Source organism: Capra hircus, chromosome 19, assembly GCF_001704415.2.
Source record: "Capra hircus breed San Clemente chromosome 19, ASM170441v1, whole genome shotgun sequence".
In the NCBI taxonomy this organism is placed as follows: domain Eukaryota; kingdom Metazoa; phylum Chordata; class Mammalia; order Artiodactyla; family Bovidae; genus Capra; species Capra hircus.
Window position 1 is genome coordinate 55,085,797 of NC_030826.1, and position 10,106 is coordinate 55,095,902.

Below are 10,106 nucleotides of genomic sequence, written 5' to 3' on the forward strand. Positions count from 1 at the left end.
TTAGCTTAGCCTTTCCCTGCCCGCGCCCCCTGGGCAGGGCTGTGTCATACCAGCTCACAGGAGCACACGTCACAGATGACGCCCACATCCATCCGGAGGCCGTTGGAGAAGGATGGCTTCAGATGGATGGTGCCCTTCTGGTCTGCCTCCGGCAGCTGGCACACATGAGCCCCATCCAAGTCCTCGATGGCCCGCAGCTGCACTTGGTATGTGCCCTGCAAGGACCCCGCCTTTAGCCGAGGCAGGCCCAGCTGGACCAGCTGGGATGGCAGTTCTACCTGAAAGCTCTCAGCCCTAAAGCTTCAGAAATGTGTCTGGCCCCTGCCACCCAGCTCCTTGCCTGTCCTTCCTCAGGGCTGCCAACTCGCTTCCTCCAGGCAGTCAGGATAACAAGAGCCCGACAGTAAGCAGAGCTGCCTTCGGCCTGCTCATTCAGCTGAGCAACCTGGGCTCCATGCTGACTGATCTCCGCTTTACAGCTGAGCACCAGCCAAGGGCAGGGCAGAGCTCAGCCAAGGGCAGGGCAGAGCTCAGCCAAGGGGCTGCTCCAGGGGGCTTCAAACCCAGATCTGTCTGACTCGGGAGGCCACGCTCTGGATCTCTGTTTGGGTAGACCCCACCCCACAGGGTGCTGTCCCCATCCTCCCTTCTCTTGGGGCCCCCATGGAGGCATACCACTTCCCCTCGCCGGATGAAAAAGGACCCTGTGTCCGTCTTCTGGAACATCCTAGAGGTGACCTCTGTCCGCAGGCCTCGAGGACTGTCCAGGGCCCGAATGTCCAGGTTGGAGCGGATGCGCTAAAAGGGGGCAGGTTGTTGATGACCTGGGAGGTGGGGCCCAGACCCGCCCGCTGCGGCCTGGCTGCCTGAGCTGCAGCCTTACCTGCACGGAGGCCTGGGTGCCGGGGGCTCATGGGAGCAGAGCCTGCAGGAGCCTGGGGCCAGCCCAGGGGGCTCCTCAGGGACCGCAGGAGTCCCTTCCGCCCTCCCATCCTGTTTCCCCATCCTGTCTTCCGGCCATCTCTCCCGCCCACCCCCGCCACCCTCGGGCCCCGCAGCCCTCACTGGCCCTCACGTTGAAGGCTTCCTGCAGCAGATCCACTATGTTGGACGAGTCCTCCTGCAGCACCCCCAGTGAGGAGACGGGGAAGTAGGACGACAGCCTCTGCGGGAGAGAAAGCCGGGCCCGGGGCTCAGCCTCTGACGGGGGCCATCGCTCCGGATCCAGACGGGAGCTCTGGGGCTCACCCGCTTTGCGGGTGGGGGACGCTCTCAGCTCCTGCCTGCTGGGGAGTGGGGTCAGAGGATGGGCACATGACCGCCTCTTCCCACCAGGGCCCATCTGAAGTTTCCGGAAGGAAGGAAAGGAGGGTGGGGGGTGTGTCTGAGAAGTTCCATGGGTCCCTCCCCCGAGCCCAGGGAGGCCCAGCCCCGCACCTCGTAGTAGCTATAGGAGTAGTTGGTGACGGCGAAGATGGGGATGATGTTGTGCTGGCCGAGCAGGCGCACCAGGGTGGGCACCGATGGGTAGTCCTGCATCTTGTACTGAGTGTAGGTGCCCGTGGGGTCCAGGTGGCACTCCTCGTCGTTACGCCTCATGATGCCGGCCAGTACGTTGGCCCCGTCGGCCTCGTAGTGGAAGGCCGACTCGGTGGAGAACACCAGCAAGTGGGTGCTGTCAGGGCGCCAGCCGATGTCCCTCTGGGGAGAGCAAAAAGGTGCCCGTGGAGCAGGCAGCCTGCTGATGGCAATGTCACAGCGCCGTGCACCATCATGGCGAAGGCGCGTCCCAACGCGGCGCTCAGCAAGGACTCGCGATTCACAGCCTCTGTGAGCAACGCTCATGACAAACAGCGCCGGAAGGATGACCGGGGTGGGGAGGGGGCACAGAAACCAGCCATGGGGAGCGGGAAATGGACGCAGGGATGGTGCCCACAGCGGGCACCACGCAAGATGGGAGCCAGTTTCAGCCAGCTGTCCCCTCAAGGTCTCAATCACTCTGCGAGCATCTCTCAACTGCATATAAAAACGGACACCACGCCAACGTTCAACAAGAGACTTAAAACAGGGACAGCAGCGCATGGCCATTTGTTTGAGAAATATATAGGGTGGTTTTGCAAACCATGTTTATAAAAGTAATAGGTTGGGGGGAAAAAAGGGCAGAATATAATGTGCACTGATTTCGACTACACAAGGGAACAATACACGCTGCCGGGGCAGGCAGCTGTCTCTGTGATGGTGGTGGAATTATGGGCAATTTCTGTTCTTTGTTTTCCAAATTGTCTATAACATCGGTGCATTATTTTTTAAATGAAAAAATTGATGTGCACGTAAAAAGTGCCCTCTTCTAGCACAGCTGGAGATGGGTATTAGCAGGGAGCTTGGGGCTCGGGGCACTGAAGTTTCCAGAACGCCGAGGCTCAGGTCCACCTTGGTGACCAATACAAAACCAGGGTAAGACTGCTCAGGCCCCAACACCTCTAAACTTGGATTGGAATTGAGGGTCCCCCAGAGGGTCTGAGCTTGTCTGAGAGCATGGGGGCCCCAGCCTGGCACCAGAGCAGGCCAGGGGGCAGCTCTTGACACAGCCCTGGTCTAGATCGGAAGGAGCCTCCCCACACTCACGGTGCACACGGCCGTCTGCAGGATGGCATCGAAACCTCCTTCGGGGGCATCCAGGTTGCCTGAGATGCGCTCCCCCTTCAGCTTGTTCCGGAATTCCTCCACGTCTTCCGTTAGGCTGATGACATTCTTGAAGGAGAAGGGGGGATCACTGTTGGGCCAGGGTTCCTTCAGCCTAGGAAGGTGGGAAGGGGAGCATCAGGGAGAGAGAAAGTCAGGGAAGAAGACCCCCATGCCCCGCGCCCACCCTCCTTGCAGACCACCCCTTGGCTCAGTGTAACCCCAAGATTTTCAAAGTGCCTGGGTGGAGAGGAGGTGGGCCACCTGGCCAAGACCCCTATCCACTTGGTCGATCACTCACTTCTCAGGCCTCATGTCCGTCTGAGGGACGCTGACTTTGTCCACGAACTTGCCAAATCCTATTGTGTAGTCACTGGTGAGCTGCCTCAGGACCTGAGCTGGGCATCAGTAGGAAAGACGGGGCAGCTGTGGGTGGGATTGACGGAGAGTAGCACAGAAGCAGACACGCTGCCATGTGTAAAATAGTAGCCGGGGGATTCGCCGTGTGGCTCAGGGGCTTCAACCCCGGCGGCTCTGGGACAGCCTCGAAGGGTGGGATGGGCGGGATGGGTGGGAGGTGGAGGGGGCTTCAAGAGGGAGGGGATCATAGGTACACCTACGGCTGATTCATGTTGGTGTATGGCGGAAACCAATGCAACATTGTAAAGCAATATCCTTCAATTAAAAATAAACTTTTTAAAAACAAAAAGAAAGGGCAGCTGAGCCCCAAGAACCCTACATCCACATAGGTGTTGGGGGCTGGTTTGGGAAGGAGGAAGAGGAAGAATAACTTAATAACTTAACGTCAATGCTTTGCATGTTTGGCATCAGTTGGTGCACACAGCAGCCCTGTCATTATTTACAGATGAAGGGAATGGGACTCAGGGTACCCGGAGTCACGCACGCAGCAAGTTGGAGGGGGCGGTGGGGAGCTGGACCAGATGTCTGTTGAGCTCGGACTTAACCTCAGCCTCATAGCAGCTGGGACCCTCCTTGTCAGGACCAGAGGCAGGCATTTCCTGGCGGTCCAATGGCTAGGACTCTGGGTTTCCACTGCAGAGGCACGGGTCTGACCCCTGGTCACAGTATTAAGATCCCACAAGCCACGTGACACGGTCCAGCCAAAAAACCCAAAAAGGACCAGAGGGGGTCTGGGGCCCACCCAGTGGTGCCTTCCTCTGTACTGCTGGGTGGTTATTGGGGGTCTGGCCAGGACTCTCCTCTGAGAATGGGGAGGAGTTCTTGGGGTGCTCAGAAGTCCTGTCCTTCCTTGAGGAGTGGGTATAGCTGGCCTGAGCCCTGGCCTCCTCAGCAGCTGGGGGTGGGGGGGCACCCTCTCCTTGCCCCGCAGTCTTCCTCTCCATACCCAGATCCTGCCCCATCTTCTTGAGGTTGTCCAGATCATCAGACATGGAGTTGGAGAAGTCCATGAGAATATACAGGTCCATGGGGCTCTCCAGGGGCTCAAACACCTGCAGCTCGAAGTGCCGCTCCTCACCCGGCCGCAGCCGCACCCGCAGTGCCTGGGGGGACACCTGGCTGCGGCGCAGCGTGGTGTCGATCTGCCTTTCCTGTGCCCAAGGGAGGAGGACAGCTGGCTGGAGGGCCTCTCCAGATCTAATGGAGAGACCGCTCAGCCAGGGGACCCCATAACGCCCCATAAGCAGCTGGCCTTGAGCTTGTCTCCCCCTACCCCCGACCCCAGGCACCTCCATGATCTCGTAGCTGCTCTCCATGACCACCACGCTCTGCAGCCGGCAGCCGGCAGCCAGCAGCTCAGCCTGGGTGTTGCAGCGACGTTCCTTGAACACCTGGCCAGAAGGAGACGGGGTCAGGGGGGCCGTGCCCGTCCCCGCTGCTCTCCTAACCCCGGATTTACACCCCTCAATTTTCCTGAACCCTTGCCCGTTCTCCCACGCCCAGCTGGCCCAAGGCTGGGCCGAGGGTGGGGCAAATGTGGACTCGGCCAGAGCCCAGGGGTGGGTGCGCAGGCGGGGGAGGCGGCCCGGCCGGGCAGCAACACACCTCGTCCGTGCAGTAGGCGCAGTCCTTGTCCACGCGGATGCACTCGGTGCAGCTCTTCACCTGGGCCTTCTTGCAGCGGTTCGCTGCGGAGCAGAGCGGGGTGGGCCCACTGAGATAGGTCTCCCCCAGGACCAAGCCCTCCCCTTAAGCATCCTCATTTGAAAGAGGTAGGGACTCTCTCCCAAGATACAGAGGGGGAAACAGAGGCCAATGGCTACGCGGTTAGCAACCTGAAGAGCCAGGTCTCAAACTGGGATTTTCCACCCAAGTCTGGAGGGAAGGAGGGTAGGGGCTGAGATGGAGGCGCTGGCTCATTTGCTGGCGGGGACACCCTAACCAGCCCCCTTGCCTGCTCCTCCGGGACTGTGTTTCTTTTATCAGCGTCCCTAGTGCTGAGCCTATGCCCTGCACATGGTAAGTTTTTAATAAATAAATGAGGTGAAACTTCAGTTTCCCCAAAGGTTGGGATACCGTCTGGTTTTGTTCAGTTAAAATCACAGTGAGGACCCGCCCTCGCTAGTGGGCAGGGCTCCTGGACTTTCAGGAAAAGGAGTGCCGTCAGTGTTTAGCAGTGTCTCCGGTGAGGGCAGGGAAGCCCTGACTTGCAGCATTTACCGATTTCCAAAGTATAAATGTTCCTACCACGGACTGCTTTGAGCTGCCAGCCATGGCGTCCACTGACAGGCACTATTCCATCAGTAGGAGCCCTTTGCGGACTGCAGACACTCAGAGAGCCAGTGTCGATCACCTCCCTCTCCTTCAAATTCCCATAAAATCTTTCAACTCCGCTGTCCAGGCCTCAGCACACCCTGTAAGCACCTGCCTTCTCTGAGTGGATGTCTTTTCCCTCCTTCAGACCAAGTCTCCTTGCGCTTGCTCCACAACCCTTGAAGTGGGTGGTGGCTGTTTGCTGAATGGCTGAGTGAGGGTCTGGGCCAGACACTGAGTGACAGCCTCCCCCCACACCCCTGATACCTTAAGGGCAGGGCCTTGAAAGCTGAGGCCCCGCCAAGGAGGGTGCTGCAGGGGCGTGTCCGACTCACCCATGTCCCCGGGGAAGCTGACGCTCAGCAGGGCTGCCAGCAGCAGCCTGGTCCACGGGCTGGGATGTGGCCCTGCCATCCTCCTCTTCCTGTAAAACACCCACAATTGACACATGATGCCTGACAACCCTGGTCCACGTGTCAGCTCACTGGGTCCTCATCAGAGCTCCACCGTTCCCATTGCACAGATGTACAAACAGGCTCTGAGAATTTTAGTGATGTTCCGAGGCCACCTGGCCTACAAGTGGCAGGGCCCAGGATCCCTGATCCCTCTTTTCCTCTGGCCCCTTCCTTGGCATCCCTAGAGCGGCCAGATGCCCTGTAGGCCTACACCCTGCGAGGGAGGCCCCCACCCTCTCACCACTGAGGACTGTGGGCTCTGAGCTTGTCCCACTGCTAGGTCTCTTGTACTGGGCTCCCCGGAGGGAAGACCAGGGATTTTTTTCCACCCTCGCCTTTCAGACCCCACTGGGTTGGGTCAGGCTTGGCAGGGACAGGGCCACCCTAGAGGGTCCTGGCCCGCTTACTTGCCCTCCGGTGATGGGATACAGCCTAGAAGGAGGGGGGCCCTCCGCAGTACTGGGGGCCTAGGGAAGGGAGGACATGATTTGCTACTCAGCTAAGTTCTGTAATGGCTGCCTGGCCCATCAGAGGAGGGGGTCCCCGCACCTGCGCCTGCCCGAGTTGAGTTGGGGGATTCTGAGCAGATCACCCTTTAGAAAGTTAGCCTGGAGGGGGATTAAAAGCCCCTGCAGCCCACTCATACACACACACACTGCCAGCCACCCCAGGACACCCCATCTGCCTTTGCGTCACTGTTTTTTTTTAAACGATTTATTTATTCATTGCTTTTGGCTGTGCTAGGCCTTCTCCTCAGTTGCGGTGAGTGGGGTTCTCCCTGCGGTGGGTTCTCTGCTTGCGGCTCCCGGGCTCTAGGGCACAGTCTCAGTGGTGTGGCACACGGGCTTAGCTCCTCCTCGGCATGTGGGATCTTCCTGGATCAGGGATTGAACCCGTGTCTCCTGCATTGGCAGGCGGATTCTTTTACCACTGACCCAGGGAAGGCCCCTTTGGTTCAACTTTTAAACCATCTCGAGTCATTGGTGACCTTCCAGGGCAGGCAGTAACATTCCTGAGAACGTTTCAAGATGGACAGCCTGCTGAAGAGAAGAGCTGGCCAGAGGCGCCTGGCCTGGCAGAGCTGAGGGCAAGAGTGACTGCCCGGCCTCCTTCTCCAGAGCCAGTCACCCAGCAGCCCGCGACTAGGCCATGCCTACTGGCCCTCAGCCTTGAGTCCTCACTCAGGCCTTGGCTTGTGGGGCAGGCACACCCCAGGCCCTGGGGAGACCCGAGGGGCTGCAGGAGGGCATGCCTCCGTCTCTCCGAGGCGGCGACCAGGAGCTCCACCTCATCCACAGGCAGTCAGCTGGGGAGGAGCCCGCCTCTAAGATGGGCCTGGGGTAAGGGTGCCCCAAGCCAGCTGAGGAGGGGTGCTTCTTGCGGGGAAATGGTTTTCCTGCAGCCTTGGGGCACAGGCACCACACCCACAGGCTACACAATACTGGCTGCTTCCCCGGGCTTCCCTGGGGCACCATTATACATGCAGGTACAGGCATTGCCCAACCCGGCTCTTACTCACTCTCCTGTGCCCCCAGGCTGGGCACACAATGGGCAAGTGCCCAGCATGTCATGTACATAATCGCCATTTAATCTGCACAGGAACCAGTGGGGGAATGACTGCCTGCTCCCCTTTGTCCAGACGAGACGGGGCAGTACAGCAGCAGCACCCCCGCCCCATTTAACCTTCACATTATATTCAGAGACTCTAAAATAGCAGCGATGCACACAGGAGTGTTGTGTTTTTCTCAACTTGTGTTTTTAAACTTTTTTTTTCTTTTTTATGGCTGAATCTTGCAGCATGAGAAATTTTGGTTCCCCAACCAGGAAATGAACCTGTGCCCCCTGCATTGGGAGCATTGAGTCTTAACCACTGGGCCACCAGGGAACTGCCTAAAAAGCTTTTTTGTTTTTGGCCACACCGAGTGACTTGTGGGACCTTGGTTCCCTGACCAGGGATTGACCCCAACCCCAGACAGTGAGAGCACCGATTCCTATCCACTGGACCACCACTGTATGCATGCTCAGGCGTGTCCGACTCTTTGCTACCCCACAGACTGGAGTCCGCCAGGCCCCGCTGTCTATGGGAGTTTTCCAGGCAAGAATACTGGAGTGGGTTGCTATCTTCTCTTCCAGGGGATCTTCCTGACCCAGGGATCGAACCCGTGTCTCCTGCATTGGCAGGCGGACTCCTTACCACTTTGCCACCTGGGAAGCCCTGGACCACCAAGGGGCCTCCCTAAAAAGTTTTCAAAGTAGTCATTGGTGGGTGAAAAGATGTCACATAAGAGGACTGTGGGCTTCCTGGGAGACGTGACTGTGGCAGCATGGGAAGAGGCCTTGGGACACGAACCCTCCAGGCTACTCTGGGTCCCTCCAGGCTACTCTGGGTCCCACCAGGCGCGGGGCCTTTTTATGTAGCAGCCGGGTCCCGGAAGTGAGTGCTTGCCACCCACTGTTATCACATAGCAGCACACCCAGTCTGGCAGGCTCAGGGACATACATACTCTTGGACACACGCTATGGCCCACATAATGTGGGCTCAGCGTTCTCCTGATACCTACCCCATGGGGCCCCCGCTTGGCACGTCTGCACCCGCCCTCCACAGCTCTCTTCCCTCCTGCTTCCCTATCCTCTGGCCCCTCTGCTGCTCTATCACCCGCAGATTCAAGGCCAAGGAGACAGACGGACACCCCTTCCCCGCTGTCCCTCCTGTTTTCCTTTACCCGCTCAGCCCCCCGGGACAGAGACCTGCAGACTTCACGTCCAGCTGTGGTCTGAGGCAGCCACAACCCCGTCCAGCCTTGGGCTCAGGGTGTGGCCAGGCCACTGGAGAGAAGAAGGAGCCCAGGAGGAACCATCTAGAGGTCCCCACCTACAACCGGACAGGGCCACCCGGGGCTGAGAGGGTGGGGACGGGGGGCTGGCCCTGGAGGAGGTCACAGTGGTGGGCCATGAGGTCAGGAGGGCTTCCTGGAGGAAAGGTGTCCTGAGCTGACTTTGGGAGCAAGGCAGACGTGTGCCTAGCCAGGAGGAGAGGAGAGTCAAGGAGTCCCCAGACCCCAGCTGCACGGTGGCACCACCCAGCCAAATCGGAGGGTCTCTGCCTCTAGGTGGCTGCTTCTTTTTGAACCCCAGAAGTGCCCAGCCCAGTAGGCCACCCACCGGGCCCCTGCCCACCACTTCTCCCAAGCGCCCACCCGAAGCCCAGACCTCTCCCTGCTGCCCTCCTCCACCCAGAGGTCTGACAACCAAGCGCCTTCTCCAGCTCTGCCTGTTCCCTTTCAGCCGGGGGTCCCCTGGACACACCCGGGCAGGCAGGGCACCTGCCCTGGGCGGCCGGCCTTTAGGAAAGGAAGAGCTGGGGAAACAAAAGCTGCCGGCCCACCAATCAGCTCCCCGTCGGGCTGCCCGGGGCTGGGGTGCGCACTCCCTTTCCGCTTCTCCCCTCGGAGATCTCCTAGAGCGCGCCCAGCCTCGGCGGCTCGGGGCCCTGGAGGGGCGGGCGGAGTGCGGGGGGATGGCTGGACCTACCTTGGGGCGGACTCGCACCCTCCCCGCGCTGGGCTCCGCTCGGCGGCTCCAGATGCGGCGCGCGGGCGAGCCGGGACGGTGCGGAGGGCGGGCTGCAGGGAGGGCGGGCTGCAGGGAGGGCGGGCGGCGGCGGGGAGGGGACCGCTTTATGGGGCGGGCGGCAGGTAGGAAGGAGGCGCTGGTGAGTCAGGCCGGCCGCATTCCTGCGCGCGGCGCGCACCTGTCGGGGCAGGAGCCGGGCGCTGCCGCCTCTGGGCCCGCCCCCCGGAAAGGGCTGCGGCTCCCGCGGCGCCCGGCCCCGCGCCCCGACCCAGGGCGGCGGGGCCGGGGAGGAGCCACCCGCCTCTCTCCGGTCCAGCCCCGGGGGCCGAGCCTCCTCGCCCCTCCGGGCTTCAGGCTCGGGGGCCGGGTTGCCCCCACCTAGAGGCGGCCCCTCCTAGCCCCCTTCTGGGACCGCCGTCCTTCTCCTCCAGACCCTGGGCCGGGAGCCATCGCCCCTGCCCTGGGGAGCCGTCGGGAGCCCCAGACACACAACCCGACAATCATACACAGCGCATCCCCTCTCTGTGTGCCAGCGCCGAGGACGAGCTCTGGGCTGCCCCAGGCGGGGTCTGCCTTCCCAGCATCTTAGCCTCCCCAACTCGCCAGCGCATTCACCCCGTGAGCCCAGAGGGAGCTCTGGGCAAGGACTGGTTCTCTGAGTGT

At 60.6% G+C, this 10,106-nt stretch overlaps 1 protein-coding gene across 7 annotated transcripts in view; it reads right to left on the reverse strand.

Annotated features, from left to right (window-relative positions):
• The window catches only part of ITGB4 (integrin subunit beta 4), a 32,458-nt gene extending 22,812 nt beyond the window's left edge, over positions 1-9,646 (reverse strand). For 6 of the 7 annotated variants that reach the window (XM_018063798.1, XM_018063802.1, XM_018063800.1 and 3 more), the window contains exons 1-11: positions 9,402-9,507; positions 5,751-5,839; positions 4,708-4,790; positions 4,392-4,493; positions 4,049-4,253; positions 2,984-3,080; positions 2,626-2,797; positions 1,438-1,701; positions 1,076-1,165; positions 676-798; positions 51-215 (exon numbers count right to left, since the gene is read on the reverse strand). In XM_018063798.1, coding sequence (XP_017919287.1) covers positions 51-215; positions 676-798; positions 1,076-1,165; positions 1,438-1,701; positions 2,626-2,797; positions 2,984-3,080; positions 4,049-4,253; positions 4,392-4,493; positions 4,708-4,790; positions 5,751-5,829 — 1,380 coding nt within the window. In that variant the 5' untranslated portion in view covers positions 5,830-5,839; positions 9,402-9,507. Of the gene's footprint in view, positions 1-50; positions 216-675; positions 799-1,075; positions 1,166-1,437; positions 1,702-2,625; positions 2,798-2,983; positions 3,081-4,048; positions 4,254-4,391; positions 4,494-4,707; positions 4,791-5,750; positions 5,840-9,401 lie in introns of all 7 variants that reach the window. The other variant, XM_018063803.1, reaches the window with a different exon arrangement.